Genomic DNA, 16,052 nt, shown 5'->3' with positions numbered 1-16,052 from the left:
ATTATTTTGCCGAATATAATCGATAATTAACAATATTCAAAATTCTTTAGCTGTTGACGAGGAAGCAATCTCTATTATGACGAATTATTAACCTGTGGCACACACTCTACTACTAACAATTTAGCTATGTAAAAGAATTTCTTTTAAATCGTGATTTGGGACACCAAGAACTGCTTGCGTCGAAAAAGAGAAACATTATATTAACCCCGTGCAACGCACGGGAGAGACACTACTATAAAGTAGTATAAAATGGACATAAAGGTGAGTGTGAGACATTTGATAAGAAATAACCACCCCACATCTCTTTTCTTGATTTGGATTTCTTGCTTTAAATCACTATTGAGAATCATAAGACAAGAGTAGTGTACAACCACTTGGTGAGCAAGTTGCACAAACATTAGTTCCTATTTTGTTTGCCAAATTAGCCATTTTTTGGTTCAATTCACAACACCCTACCCGACATATATGAATACCTCTAACACCACAAACATCAACAAAAAGGGGAGATTTATTTTCTTTTAGAACAAACTCTTTTTCTTAGTTGGACCAGTTAGAAATGAGCTATAGGTTCATTTTACATTACAACCACTAGTTTTCATTTCAAAAACTCTGAGAGCCACAAAAAATATGTGTGCATTAGGGTTGTTCCTGGGTTGGGACGATGATGATAACGATGGTTGCTTCTAAGTTGAAACAATAAATTGGTCATAGTGCATGTTGGAATTGAGTTTATCCATCCATATTGGATTTAATTAAGATATTCGTATAACTTATCTCCATAGTACTCCAAACTATATACTTTTCTTAAAACCGCGTCTAAACTCCGCATTTAAACAAATCCATTCCTCTCCTTCATTCCTTTCATAAAGAATGCCGCTGTGTGATCTTTAACAATATCCATAATGGATTTAAGATTTTATATAGAACATGCATACTACTGTCATGGTTCTTCCGGGAACATCCGATAACAAAATTTTATATAGTCTTCCACACCCAGAGCCTAGCTCCTTGCTGAAACCTGCGGACTAATTAAGACTAATCACACTGCTTACTCTAAATCTAGCCTGCCTTGCCTGGGCTCACCGTAGTATACAAATATTATTGTCATCATAATCCATATTGGATTAACAATTAATCCAGGATTGAAAATACAAAACTCCCTTGCCAGATGTATGAATTCTAGTAGTACCGACGTTCATTTAAACCCCACACGTAAATCTGACAAAATTGTTATGGCTTTTACTAACCTTTGTCAAAATTGTTATGGATTCTACTAGCTAACTGTCAAACCTATCTATGTAGCTCTGCGCTATGGGATATCGGTTCAAATTGGCTTGATGGTATTCTTAATCTATAGATTTTGCCATTTCAATAAAAGTTGTACAATGTTTTAATCTATAGAGCATCTCCAAACACATATGAATGGCATACAAACTTATTCTCCTTGCACTGTTAGATACTACTTGTACTCTGAATGCCACAAATCTTTACACTGGTGTAAACCGGTTACCGGAAAGGTGTACAATGTTTTTCTGCGGACAGTGAAATCCTTGGGTATTGTCTTGAAATATTCATGTCCATATCTTTTAGAATTAAATCATCACTAAACCTTATTAACAATACTCAACTAGGTGGAGGTGGAAGGCAAAGGCAAAGCAACCAGTCGTAGATGAGTCTCCAGCATCACCGGACATAGATTTTACCAGTTTTACTAAACAGATAAATTACGCATTCAGGTTTTTCTGCGGGGAAGAACAAAATCCAAATTACCATAAATTGGACATAAAGGTGAGTGTGAGACATTTAGCCCACATCTTTTGTCAAGTTCCTTATCTTTTGGATTTTCTGCTTTCAATCACTATTGAGAATCATATGACATCGACTGGTATACAACCACTTGCTGAGCAAGTTGGCACGATTAGTCCCTATTTTATATGCCAAATTGGGGAATAGGAAAGATCCAGTGACATGCAAAGGTTATTCTTCTGCTATTTCGCAATTGTAACACTACCTTCTCAGAGGGTAAATTTATTAGGCTCTAAATTCTTGCCAAAATGTAACACATTCTGAACCTCGCAATCTAGTAATTTTGATCATATTCGTTGGTTCTCAGTAGTTGTTTTTCAAAGTGGCAAATAGTGATGATGCACGTCTCAGATTGTGATCATTTTTCCTCTTGCTTTTGTGTCTTGTGCTTTAACAACACTATTGAGCTATAGATAAGACACTCGAGTCACACTGATTAGTATAAAACCACTTGGTAAGCAAGTTGCACAAATATTACTACTTTCTATTTTGTTTGCCAAATTTGGAAAAACCATTTTGATTCAATCCTCCATTTCAATAACAATACCAAAAACGTTTGTCACAATCCCTTTATTTTTCTTGTTTGAATCTATGGGGACATCATGACATTATACCCCACACGACATATACAAATGGCTCTAACACCACAAACACAAATAAAGGGAGAGCCTAAAACAAACTTTTTTTTTTGATAGTTGGACCAATTAGAAACCAGCTATAGATTTGGTTTACAACCACTAGTTTTCATTTGGAAAACTTTGAGAGCCACAGAAAATGTGTGCACCAGGATTGTTCTTAGGTTTGTTGGACCCTTTGACTGATAACGATGGTTGCTTCTAGCTTCAAGCAATAAGGGGGCCGTTGTTATGCTATTTAAAAGAGTTATCTCTTTGTGTGATGCTAGCTAAGTTGGATAACTGGAAGGGATTAGCATATTCATTGTATAGATCGAAAAATATTTGAGTTTATCCATCCATATGGTGGTGGTCACAATCCTTTATTGGATTTAATATATATTCATTTATCTCCTTGATTCATTTCACAAAGGATGCCGTTGTGTTATGTGGCGATAACATATCCATGATGGACTAAAGATTTTACATACTCCATACAGAACTTATTATGGTCGTGATCCGCAGACTCGTTCTTTCGGAGACATCCGATATCAGACACCGGCGTTCCACACTATAGTTTATCCAGTATACAATCATATCTTCATCTCCGGTTAACAGTTTTCCAAAAACAATAACAGTCTTATAATGGAGAAAAGTGACGGCGTTCTCTATCTTCTCAGTAGATGTATTGTAGTATCATATACCAGTAGTGGATCTAACACCACAAACGCAGAAAAGAGGAGATTTGTTTGAACAAACTTTAACTTTTCTCAGACATCAAGTAGGTTTTGTGCTCTCCAGGACCAATTAGAAGCGAGTTTCAGATACAGGAATAGGACTGTTGTCCTTGCATGTTGTTAACCACTAGTCTCATTTAAATTTTCGACAACCCTCAGCCACAGGAAATGAGTGCAGCTGGATTGTTCCTAGTTCAGCCCTTTTCAAATTTAAGATGGTAGCCACTAACGATGATGGTTGCTTCCAGGTTCAAGCAAAGTCCATGAAAACATATGTGTTTTAACACTTGAGAATTGTTTTGACGCTAGAGACTGTCAGCTGGGAAGGATTAAATCTTAATAAATACATTGATAATTTAACTACTTCTTTCTCCTATCAATTGCTCGCATATGAGCTAGTTGCGCTGAACCAAAATCATCTCTTTTTGCAGGATGGTTTAGCGCATCCAGATTTATCTTTTGATCCGATGATTGAGATGGTTGCGTTGAACCATTCAACACAACCTAAATCTACTTTTCGCTGAATGATTCAGCGCAGCTTCCTAAAATCTGATTTTAGCTGAATGATTCGGCGCATCTAATATGTTAGATTAGAATTACCAGAATTTACCAGGTTGCCCTAACTTCCAGATTAGAGGACTTCGACTTAGAACTCCCGATACCAATACCATCCACTTAAGCTTTGGAGTGAGCAGTAGTAGCTAGCAGGCAGCACTGTTGCAAAGTTGTTTACAACTATTATTTATTATTATTATTATTATTATTATGATAATCCATGTTGGATTGGCAAAAATCCACATTGGATTGAATATACAAAACACGATTGCCAGATGTATGAATTCTAGTAGTACCGACGTTCACTCAAACCCCACACGCCAATCTCACGCCACAAACACAAATGGAAACCACTGTATTTTTCTTATACAGGTCTATCTGGACCCACCAACCAATGAAAACAGAGGAATAGATCACACATACCCACTTGACTCACAACCACTACTTTCGACACAAGAATTTTGAGCCACAAATATATTATTTCTTTTCTTTTCTTCCTTTTATATACACCTCTTATCTACCTTTGCTTATTTCTTTTTGTGTTCATCTTCTTCCTTTTACTCAATCCAATCTTCTTCTTCTTCAAACTTGTCTCAGCTCAAGCACACAGATTTACACTCTGAAGGTCAGTTTTGATTATCAGTTTATGGTTCATGGATCTATTGCTTTTTTCTTTGATGTGTGTCTGCATGTTTTTTGTTTGTGTTTCTGATGGTTAGATTTAGATGTAATGAATTTCAATATCAATCTGTGTATTAGAGCATGCTAGAGAGGTTTTTAGTGAATGGGTTTTATTTATTTTGATTCTAAGTAGCTTTTTTATGAGATTTCATATGGTTTGTTCATGAAATTTTGAGGGTTTTTTTTTTTAGTTTTCATGGTTGGATTTTACTGAAATTGACTTCATTTCTCATCTTGTTTTGCTGAATATGTTTGTTAAATTCATAATTTTTGTTGATTCATAGGTTCAATTACTTTCAATTTTGGGTTTAATTAAAACATCTCAGAACTGGGGTTTCTTGATTTTGATCCTTGTCTGCTTGATTGATTTCTTTTGTTATAATTGGTTTGGGTTTGATGAATTTGAGGTTCCTTGGTACTGAATTTCTTTATGTTGTTGTGAAAAATTTCAGATGTATAACATGGAAAATTATAATTCAAGCAAGGTTAATCAACAACGACAGTATCAAGATGAATGTGACAGACCTCTTACATCAGATGATCGGTACCAGTGGATGCAAAGTTCTTCTTCTGATGGTATATGTCCGGTAGTTGAGAACGGCAAACAGAATTCAGAAATGAAATCAAAGATTGCTATTGATGAGAGTCAGTATCTTGGTGGTGATTGGCCCGAGTACACGTACGATAGTGGACAGAACAACAAAATGGCTTGGGAGGATGAATTTTCAATGTACTATTACTAGATTCTAACCTTTTATACTACTACGTAAGTCAAGTGCAGTGTCTTCTGGTTTCGGGGTTTAACCCGTATGTGTTTCTTTATGTTGCAGAAGTTCAATGCTCAAGGATGACATGGATGTTCCACAAATGTCACTTGGTGGTGAGCACGACTGCAGTTCGGCGCGGTTGGATAAAATGTTCGACGATATGGTTGCGGATTCTCAAAGTAAGTGCACAGACCAGTCTGATTTAGGAAGCTCAAAGTATATGAAACATGATTACCCTCAATCAATGTACTGGAACAAATTGGATGAAACTTCGAATTTTATGGTATCCAATACTGACCAAACGGAAGCTACTGTGTATACTAAGGTGAAAAATCTCTCACCAAATAGATTGAAGTAAACAATTTAAGCGTATTTTATACATGTTTGGAGTGGAGTTTCGCTTTTTGAAACAACTGATAAAGAATATAATAAATTTTATTACTCCGTCATAGCCTACTTTTCGTTTAGGCAGCTTTGCGGTTTGAAACTGTGCTCACTACAGCTCATTTGCATTGCGAGACAGTAAGCTGTTCTCATAAGAAGTTACTATATGGTAAGCTGTTTAGTGTGGAGAATCCGGAAATTAGGAAACCAAGGATGAATATTTGGTCATAGTTTCTGTGTTTGGGCTTTTTAGGATGAGGGGTTCTTAATTTTACGCGTTCAGTGCTATTTTTGTGGAACCTGTATTATGCGTCTTCGCGTGTACACATCTGTACCTTGTGAGTTAACTAACCATGCTATTGCTCAAAAATTTCAGGCACCGGTAAAATCATCCGCTGAGCAAGAGGAGGATGCCAATGAAGAAGTGTCATGTAAGGCAATGCAAGATCTAGAAGACGTCATGACACAGGTGAATATAAGAAACCTTGGAAGCTCCAAGAAAAGTACATTTCACCCTTGTTACTTCATATTCTAATGGTTTATTCAATTTTTATTTGAGCAGTTGACCTCAGAGACGCGTTTATTCTTTCGTGATGCCTTGTACCGCCTTGCAAACAACTCAAAACAACAGCAACAAGCTCAAAGCCAGAACAGATGTGGAGAAGATTACAAGCCACAAGTACCTACGCAGCACCAAGAAAACTCAATGTAAGCAATGAACCTAAACTTTAGTCTGTATTGGTTTTATTAACCCATCAAAAATGCTAGATGTGTAATACTTATAGACTTAACACCTCCATGCTTTGATCGTTCACCGCTCTGTGTCTGTGAACCCTTTTAACTTAGTCAAGCTAGAAGTACCAGTATACGCTTTACCTGACATTTTCCTGGATTTTCAGGTATGGAAGAAGTGACAACATGGAGTTAGAGACCAACATCATTGACAGGACAGTGGCGAAACTCATGTTCAATGAAATGAACTGTAATGAAACAGATGATTTTTGTGTAGACTCGGTCGACTTCAGTGATGCATCATTTACAGCGGCCAGCTCATTCAACAACTGCTATGATCAGTCAGTTCAATGTCATAACTCGAATTGATCTCCTGTGTTTTATTCGCATTTCATGCTTACCCTTTAGAGTGTTATGTTAGTGATTGTAGTAGGTCATGTAAGCTCAATGCACTCATAATGAACTCCCCTCCCCTCTGTAAAAAGAAGAGAATTTTGGTTTTTGTTTTTGCTTAGAAGACAACGTCATACTCTTGTGTACCGAGTCAATCGACCCCATTTTTACTGGCACTGTGTCGATTCTCTCGGGACATGAAACTCAGCTATGCCTTTTCATATGTAAATATACAATCCTTTGTAAAGTGTTATATTCTTTCTTGCAATTTTGATCTTGCCTATGGTTTTTGATATAATAAAATCATGAGAACTTCCGCTACCACCTCTTTTGAACAATTTTTTACCAATCTTACTAATTACTCACATTCTTACATAGATTGTACCAGGCTTACTATTTTTATATTGACAGTGTCATTATCATCCAACGACTTTACCACTGTACTGCAATCATTTTACTATAATTACAGAGTTAAATGACTCATCCAGGTCAGTGTGGATAACCCATAAAATGGAGGATAGGGAGTGTGACAAAGCAGCTGATAAGAACAAACACACATTTTTTCCGATTCTTTTCTTTCTTTCTCTTTTGGATGTTGTGCTTTAAAATGTTGAATAAATGAGTGAATGAGATAGACACAGCATTGAGTCATATGACCACATGTTAGTGTTGAATTTGATACCCCAAAAATGGAGATTTCCATAGCATCCATGTAATGATAAATGATAATGAATTAGCATCCAAAAACATCACCATTTTAGGGTTTGAAAGGAGGAATAAGGCTGTGAAAAGTTGAACAACAAATCCACCTAAAATCAAAAAAAAAAAAAAAAAATGTTAATATTTAGGTTCTTGATGCTCTAAGTTTGAACAAATCTAGGATAACTACTTTAGGCAACTACTAATGTTTAAGACTAATCATGTTTAGGAAGACTAAAATGAGATTAATTGAATGTGATATGAAGAAAAGAAACAGTCAAGATAGTTGACTATTTTTTTTAAATTACAACTAGTCCACCACACTTAAAATAAAAAGTCAAAGGTCAAAAAGGGTGGATTTATGTTGGATTAAGCCATTTAACTGCTTAATTTAGTTCTTACTGGTTGGATTTCAACAATTTTCTTCTATTTTTTTTACCTAACACAATCTTACTGTTTTTTATGGTTAACTAATCATGAATATTCCTTCTTGATAAACACCTGGAGCAAAAAACTCTACCAAAACCGAATTTTTAAAGCCTAACAAAAATCATCTGATCATGTGAAAATGAGTCGTAGAAAAAACAAGTAAAATACGATTCTTTTTTGAATTGTCCGTTAAATCTTTTGGAAAAATAATCGTACAAGTCCTTCTTGAATTGTCCGTTAAATCTTAAATCTTAAACCGAATGCCATTGGATTGTGAGAACACAAACTGATTTGATTACTATCATTTAGACTTTTGGAATTTATAAGTACATCAACAAAAATAACCTTTAAGATCTTAACAAGTAATATCCTTATCCTTTTCGGTTTAGAATTCCTTAGATAATAGGAAACAAAAAACAAAATCCGAATCCAAACAGAATCGGAATTTCTGCGCTTATAAATAAATGCCCAACCAGTTCAATTCTTAGGCACAAACGTGATCATTCAGAACAAGAGATAAGATTCTTAACACGCATTTAACCAACCCAACTATTAGATATAAACCAGATTTTGCCGTAAGAATCGGAATAAGAAATAAGACTCTGAACACGCATGTAACCGTCCGATTCAATAGTGATTATAAGCTCCACGAAAACACGTTTTCCACGTGTAACTCCGATTAAAAATTAAGCACTTTTTCATAGACGCAAAAATTAAAAGTGAAAAGTACTTGTGAAGAAGGTATGATCTGATGGTCATCAATGGCATCATCATCACACCTTCCTTTTCTTAGCCGACCATCATCGTCCTGATCTGGCGTCAATCCATTCTTTATCCTCCACGTGTCTTCAGTCAACCTCTCTTCATCTTCTTGTTCGCACTATTTATTTTTCTCCCTTTTTCATTTTTCGAATTCAGACAACAACAATTCAATTCCACTCTGTTTTTTCCTTCACAAAATAAAAAAATCTACTCTGTTTTTCTCTTTCTAGAAACACTCTTTCTCATAATTGAATTCAATCATTCAGATACTGATTTGATTTTCAATTGAAGAAGAAGAAGAAGATGCCGTTGTGTGATGTGAGTAGAGGAATCCAGAATGGGATTAAGATTTTTTACAGAACTTATGGACATGGTCCTAACAAAGTCCTTCTCATCATTGGTAATTACAAAATCCCTTGAAACCCCAAACAAAAAAGTCGATTCATTTTTGTTAAATTGTGAATTTTAATGGTGGGTTTTGATTAGTTTGATTGATTGATTGATTAAAATTACAGGGTTAGCAGGAACGCATGATTCATGGGGGCCTCAAATTAAGGGTCTTACAGGGACGGATATACCAAATGATGAGAAGAAGAACATCTTCAGAAACGATTCATTTGTGTTAGAATCTGGCGGCGATGATTTCAATGGAGAAGATGGGAATGGGATTGAGGTTTGTGCATTTGATAATCGGGGAATGGGTCAGAGTTCTATACCTACCAAGAAATCTGAGTACACGTTAGTAGTCTCTATTATCTCTTCCCCAATTTGATTTGATTTTGCCAAAAAGTTTAGATTTTTACACAAAAAAAAAGGGTGCAATTTTGTTGAAATTTTTTGTAATGGGATTGTTGGTGCAGGACAACGAATATGGCGAAAGATGCATTGGCGTTAATGGATCATTTGGGTTGGCGAAAAGCTCATGTCTTTGGTCATTCCATGGGTAAGTACTAAGTCCAACAGCCATACCCTAGCTTGAATTGATTTGTTTGTTAAACTTGTTTCGTGTTTGTATGTGGTAATCAGGGTCTATGATAGCGTGCAAACTGGCTGCGATGGTGCCTGAACGGATACTGTCGTTGGCATTGCTAAACGCCACTGGTGGTGGTTTTGAATGTTTCCCAAAGGTAATGTGCACTTTCAATCGAATTATAATGGAGTGAACGTAGATGGAAACATTGCACCGTTATAGATTTTATTATGATGCTCGGTTTGTTACATTGGTGAACCAACATTGTCAAAATTTATAAAACTAGTATCTAATTACCGCAATGTGACCTTTGTTATGACCTTCGTTAAGCTGAATGTAATAGGAAAAACTCGAGGATGTTCCATGGGAATCCGTAGTGCTGCTGTTGTTGTTGTATTACTGTAGTTTCTTCACCTGTGGTTTTGATTAGGTTATCATACCTGACCTGAATAAGCTTGTAAGCAGCTAGTCCTTTAACTTGTCAGTCAACTCTGCGCAAAGGAGGCTACATGTTAATATGTGGGATAGTTCAACAAATATTACTCTCTGCAGAGAAAGTATAGTGATATGATGGACAGCCATCTAGTTTAGTTTGGTTTAATTGGCAGTATCATGCTGAATGAATTTTTAGCTATGATGTCATGGCAGAAGATGGTGATATTTTCCCAAATCAAACAGTAATATTGAATTTGTTCTGCTTCTGCAGATTGACAGTCAAATGCTATCCATTGCATTACGTTTTCTGAAAGCAAAGACTCCTGAGCAAAGGGCAGCCGTTGACTTGGACACTCACTACACAAAGGTCCGACAACTGGTTCTTTAAGTTTACAGTTTTAACAAGAACAGGAAGTTTGTTGCAAAATTTCGAAACGAGTTTTAACATTGAGTTTCATTTGCAGGAATACCTTGCTGAATTAGTTGGACTCAAAACAAGAAGAGAAATTCTATATCAGGTAAGGAAAACCGCATTTAAGTATTGTTAGTTTATTGATGAATTCTTCCATTAGAAAAATGGATAAATATTCAACTGCATAAATTTAATAGTTTTAGGACTTTTTCAGGAATATGTGAAAGGTATATCATCATCTGGGATGCAGTCTAACTACGGTTTTGAAGGTCAACTAAATGCCTGTTGGACACACCGGGTGACATCAAGAGATATTGAAGCAATAAAATCTGCTGGATTTCTTATTTCAGTAATTCATGGCAGGTTAGTGCTTAAAAACAGCCTTTCCATACGATTCTGACAACCATGAGATAACATCAACTTAATGTGTGGTTTTCCCATGTTTCAGGTATGACATAATTGCTCAAATTTATCATGGAAGGAAACTTGCAGAGAAAATGCAGCCTTATGCACGAATGATTGATCTACATGGAGGGCATCTAGTGAGCCATGAAAGACCTAAAGAGGTAATTATATTGTTTTTAAAAGATCACTTCGTTTTCTTCTCTTTTTTTCTTTTGATGGATTCCACTTTGAAGAGGTTAAGAGTGTGATATGGTCTTAACAAAGAAATTGTTCGTATTTAGAAAAACAATCTGGAATATTTGTTTGACTTTTCAAATTTTGCCTCACACGTTTGTTAGTTTCGTTAGACATTGTCAACAACAACTCGCAAGGAATTGATGTACGTGTTTAACTAATATAAATCGCACCTGTTAAACTGCAGGTCAACCAAGCTCTCACTGAATTGATACAAGCGTCAGATATGAAGTTGAGTCCCCATGATTGGTCAAATTTGCCAAAGAAAGGCGGTACGTAGACTCTCTAATTCCCTTTTATCTGTCTCTTTCTCTCTTTCCCCGTGTCAGCATCTCCAAGCCTTCTATATCTGGCGCATGGATGTTGATAAACCTGTGTTAACATGCACACAATTATCTCTCAGGGTCGGAATTGATGGGCATGAAGATTATGCTAAGCAGAAGAAGAGCCGAGTGTGGAAACTTAATATCATTCTTGTATGAAATGCTAGCAAAGCTAAATTTCATCTTTTTATACTTAATAGGTCTATTTATCATGGCGTTTGAACAAGGACGAAGAATATTTAAAAATCTAAGACCTGCTAGAGTTGGAGCTATCTCTTCATAAGGTAAAAACAAAGTTACGCTAACATTTCTCATCGATCACTTCCCAAGTGTTCAACGAAAATTTTTGACTGAATTTTTCCCTTTTGTTTGCAATGCAGGCTTATTTTGAACTTACGGCCTCAAAAGGGGTAGCACTTGCTGTCATCATGTATTACGTTTCATATTCGAATGTAACCACATGAGAAGCCCTAACGACTTGGCTAAAACAATGCATAAAGGAGTCAGTTATTGACCCCGTATATAGAGATATTCAAACACAACAGAAGACGAGCAGAGGTTCAAGACGGCAACCTAATCCATTACTAACTACAGTCGAGGATGGAAAGGTCTGCCAGCCAAGAGTTTATTTAGCTTTTCGGTCTGTTTTTTGCTTGTAATCGGGTGCAAGTTTTTCGTATACCCCATTTGTGAACTTCTGTATATGTTGTATAACTGTCTCTACTGTCATCTCCCTGCCTTGGAAATAAGAAGCATCACAAATTTACCTTCTCTTTTGGTCTAAATTTATTCTGTGAAATTTGTTGTGCGCCAGACCAAGAGACGAAACTACGCAATTATGCATCATATACGTAAGCTAGAGACACCAAAAGCTCAATAGAGTCCTGAAACACAAAACCATGAAAAAGTTGGAGAGATTTATGGTCACTCATATGGACTATATGAAACACAACACAACTACCTTACTAATGTGAAGGATAACCTTACAGTCCAATCTATATAATGCAGATTTAATGAACAACAGCCATTAAAGGAACAGTGAAGTTATATAAAATGTCATGGTACTAAGTCTAGTTGGCCTTTCAGAGAAATTCTCTTCCCTTGGTTGTTTAGAACATACAGGTATATTGGCATGTGCAATTGCCCCTAGAGGGATTGCTCGATTTCGGAATCATGTCATGACAGGAGTTCATTCACTACCCAGAGACATATATTCTCAAAAGCAGTTGCAGAACAAGCACCATGTATTTCCTTATCAGCTTGCACAATAATAAAGAAAACATGCTATGAATTCCATTCCTCATGTTCTAATATAAGTTTTCGAAAAAGTTCAAAGCAAATGATAAAAATCTAGTACTAGTAAAAGAGACAGAGATGTACCTCATGGGTGTGTTCTTTGTTCCTGAGTGATTCGGAGTTTTGTGAAATGGAGATGCAGAGAAGAAGAAGAAGAAGAAAATGAAGAAGAGAGGTTCATCCAGAGAAGCTAGCTATGAGTGATTTTGAAATAAAATAGAATTATTGGATTTGGATTTGTTTGTAGAAAATTAAAGGGAGAGAGGGTTTCCCATAATATGCCACTAGAATATGCTCCTTATTCCTCCTCACTTTAACTAACCATTACGCATATTATGGTGAGGGTGACATCTATTTTTGCTGCGGTTAAGCGCATCTTTTGAGTTCTCTTCAGATTCTCTTTTTCTAAAGGGTATTATAGTCATTCGCAACTTAAAGACCAAGACCATTTAGAACCTCGCATGGGCCGAGTTTGGCATATGTCTTGCCCTCAAGGGTAATGAAAAGCATTTGTAAAATTTAGCTACCAGGATTCTATTTATAGCATATTTGGATGTCATTTAAAAAACTATTTTACGACTTTTAGAAACAAAAAATTTTAAAACTAGTTCGGAACACAATATCAGAATAGTTTATTTAAGAAAACAAAAAAATTCACTTTCTGTGACAAATTGTGTTTGCTTCCATATTCTGGGATTGACTTCTTCCTTTGCGATCTGAATAGCTCGTAGAAATTAGAAGCAAAAAATTTGCTTCACCGAAAAGTTATTTTTTTTTTGCTTCTACAAGTTATTCTAAAACTTGGTTCCAACTTAATTATTGGCCTTGTTTGGTAAAATTTATGATTATAGAAAATCATAAATTGATAAATGAGTTTGATATAATCATTTTAAAAATGAATTTTTTTCAAACATTTTTTTTTAGATAATTGATTATTTTAGAATGATGATCTCAAAAAGGAGAGGAAAGAACAGTGATCTAGTATATTTTTTTAATCCTATGTTGTTATTTTGTCTTTCTCTTGATAGTTTAGAGAAAATAAGAAGAAAAAATTCAATTTGAGTTACTTGGAAAAAATAATTGATTATAATAAATTTTCAAAACAACTATTTCCTGTTTACGGAAATAATGGATTTTTTCAATTATGATTAAAATAAATAATTGTAGACAACTAATATACATGTTTGTTAAAAGTATTGATAACATCAAAATAAGTACTAAAGATTATTTTATATATTCATGTCATCACAAAGTCCTGATTTCTCTTTGTTTTCAAATCCGTATTTTATATATTCATATCATCCTCATTTTTTTAGAGTAAAATAAGATTTGTAGAATTTTCCTTTCCTATAAATTGTACTTTTTATAAACAAGGTATCTTATATTCAACCTTCTTGTATTCTGCGAATATCAAAGACTATTGCTAGGTCTTCTGGTGCTGATTTAAGATTATATACTCTGTTATCTACCTTAAGTTATACAAAACTTCATATGTTGTTATACTCATAAGTTTTCCCAATAGAAATTCTATAACATTTTTTTATCAATACTCTATTTTGTCTTATCATACTTAGTCTCCAGAAACACATTTAATACATTTCAGAAAAGATTCTCTTGTAACAAGTTTTTCATTGCCTTCTAAATCCTTCATGTTTGTTAACAAGTAAAAGTAAAGCATGAACGATGCACTTTATCTTTCTATTGGCTTTATCTCCATTTAGAACTTATGTTTGTTTGATTTCTTTTTTCCGGATTAACATGGATTTTCTATTTATTTACGGAATACCATAATGTCGTTCTTCCCTTCAAAGAAAACCTTCTTTGTTGTAAATAAAGCATGCATCACCACAATTTTACTCGAAAACAAAGAACTTATAAAATGCTAGGATAGTGTAAAATGTAGTTTTTCTAGTTCTTTTACCTTTTCTCTAACACAAAAACTAAACTCTTACTTAGAATTGAGATTCTTATTGAGTCGATCAACCAGTAAGTCTCTTAAGGAGGTCACTTAGGATCGAAGAAGATGGTAACAAAATAAGGTGGGTAAGATAACAAAGGGTGTTGCAGAGGGTTTGATATCTAATGAAAAGTTAATCAGTAAGTTGAAGGAATATGGATTCATGATCGTGAATATTCCTCAATTCAGTTGATTTTCAATGATCATAACATTAGCTTTGAATAATAAGATCTGACATACACCAAGGATACCAAAATATACGATGAGGTAGACGTTTCCTCAGAAGTTTGAATTTGATTTATAGTAGTAGTTTTTTGGACTTGACCAAAAACAAATCGAAAGATTACTAGTAATAGTTTTGTAAATGTCAAACATATAGCTTTAGGCTAGCTGCCACTACTACTTGAGCAACTAAAGCATCAAAAAATTTCTTAATTTAGAAATATTTGAATTTTTTCTAATCAAACTGAAAAGATAAATCATTAAACATATTGATCGTTGCTTCAAGCTGTTTCTTTAACTCAAGCTCTTGGTATTCCATCTGTTTTTAGATCAAAGTTTTTTTCCACTACTACCTTACGTAACATTACTACTGCTGTCACCCATTTTTACAAAGATCAGGTTTTGTAAAATCGATAAAATAGAGGAGAATTTGAAAGAAAATAAGACAATACTGTTGAACACTAATCAAAGTGGTAAGAAAAAAGATAAAAAAAATTTCATTTCAGGTACGATTTAAAGTATCCATCATTCTTCAGTTTGTTGGTCAATTTTCAAATTAGACATCTTCAATAGCTTGCTAACTGAAGATTGGTGTGCAGAAATTGGTGTCATATTCTTTCTCATAATCCGTCAAACTTCTCTGAGATGCACTTACATCATCAACATGACGAGGATCTCACCACAAGTAAGTTGGGTTTTCTTTCTTATTGTGAGGATAATAATCAATATTATTTTGAACATGATCAGGATGGTAAGGAAACACTCGTTGAGAGAGTTAAAGAGGTTAAGAAAACTCATGAATCATTATATGACTTTGTTCTTGTTGGATCTTGCAATGGCTTATCTGCCTTGCTCGAGGCCGTGTAATTTTATATGTAACCCAATAAGAAATGAGTTGCTAGAGCTTCCACCAATAGAAAAGTCGGATTATTATACGGGAACAGTGGGATGTGGTTATCTCTCTGGAACCAAGGAATCAAAATTAATGAGTGAATGTTGCTCAAACGATGATAGAAAAATCCACATATTGTTTTATAAAAATTTAACATTTTAGCTTCTAGATGTCATTTTCAAATGTTTCTCCCACCTTAACTTCTGTCTTTTTTACTCCCAGAATTTGAACATTTATTTATTTTCTTGCGATTTTACTTCTTATTTTGATACATGTATTGTTTTTTTCTTCTCTTGTAATGATGATTTTTATGATTTTTATGATGATGTTTATGATGTACAGTTACT

At 34.8% G+C, this 16,052-nt stretch overlaps 2 protein-coding genes and 1 long non-coding RNA gene across 4 annotated transcripts; 2 read left to right on the top strand and 1 right to left on the bottom strand.

Annotated features, from left to right (window-relative positions):
- Nucleotides 1–4,203: 4,203 nt before the first annotated feature.
- LOC113339733 (protein LNK3-like) lies at nt 4,204–6,937 on the top strand. The gene is made up of 6 exons (XM_026584964.1): nt 4,204–4,337; nt 4,846–5,123; nt 5,224–5,485; nt 5,921–6,013; nt 6,107–6,252; nt 6,444–6,937. Exons 2-6 carry the CDS (start codon nt 4,846–4,848, stop codon nt 6,643–6,645), a joined length of 981 nt encoding a protein of 326 aa, XP_026440749.1. The 5' UTR covers nt 4,204–4,337; the 3' UTR covers nt 6,646–6,937.
- A 1,725-nt stretch (nt 6,938–8,662) lies between these two features.
- Nucleotides 8,663–12,110, top strand: LOC113340234 (putative aminoacrylate hydrolase RutD). 2 transcript variants are annotated; one of them, XM_026585445.1, is made up of 11 exons: nt 8,663–8,959; nt 9,075–9,297; nt 9,420–9,502; nt 9,586–9,686; nt 10,236–10,331; nt 10,429–10,482; nt 10,591–10,739; nt 10,825–10,942; nt 11,203–11,287; nt 11,539–11,622; nt 11,719–12,110. In XM_026585445.1, the coding sequence occupies exons 1-10, from the start codon at nt 8,863–8,865 to the stop codon at nt 11,619–11,621; spliced, it is 1,089 nt and encodes a 362-aa protein (XP_026441230.1). In that variant the 5' UTR covers nt 8,663–8,862; the 3' UTR covers nt 11,622; nt 11,719–12,110. The 2 variants fall into 2 exon arrangements, with proteins under 2 accessions (XP_026441230.1, XP_026441229.1); XM_026585444.1 differs by having other exon boundaries at nt 11,419–11,622.
- On the bottom strand, nt 9,701–12,874 carry LOC113340235. Its single transcript, XR_003355413.1, has 4 exons — nt 12,719–12,874; nt 12,106–12,222; nt 11,189–11,387; nt 9,701–10,020 (listed from the first exon to the last, which is right to left on the bottom strand). It is a non-coding gene; the product is annotated as an uncharacterized LOC113340235 (long non-coding RNA).
- Nucleotides 12,875–16,052: the final 3,178 nt, after the last annotated feature.

Source organism: Papaver somniferum, unplaced genomic scaffold (assembly GCF_003573695.1).
Source record: "Papaver somniferum cultivar HN1 unplaced genomic scaffold, ASM357369v1 unplaced-scaffold_21, whole genome shotgun sequence".
In the NCBI taxonomy this organism is placed as follows: Eukaryota; Viridiplantae; Streptophyta; class Magnoliopsida; order Ranunculales; family Papaveraceae; genus Papaver; species Papaver somniferum.
This window is presented reverse-complemented; position numbering and strand designations above follow the sequence as displayed.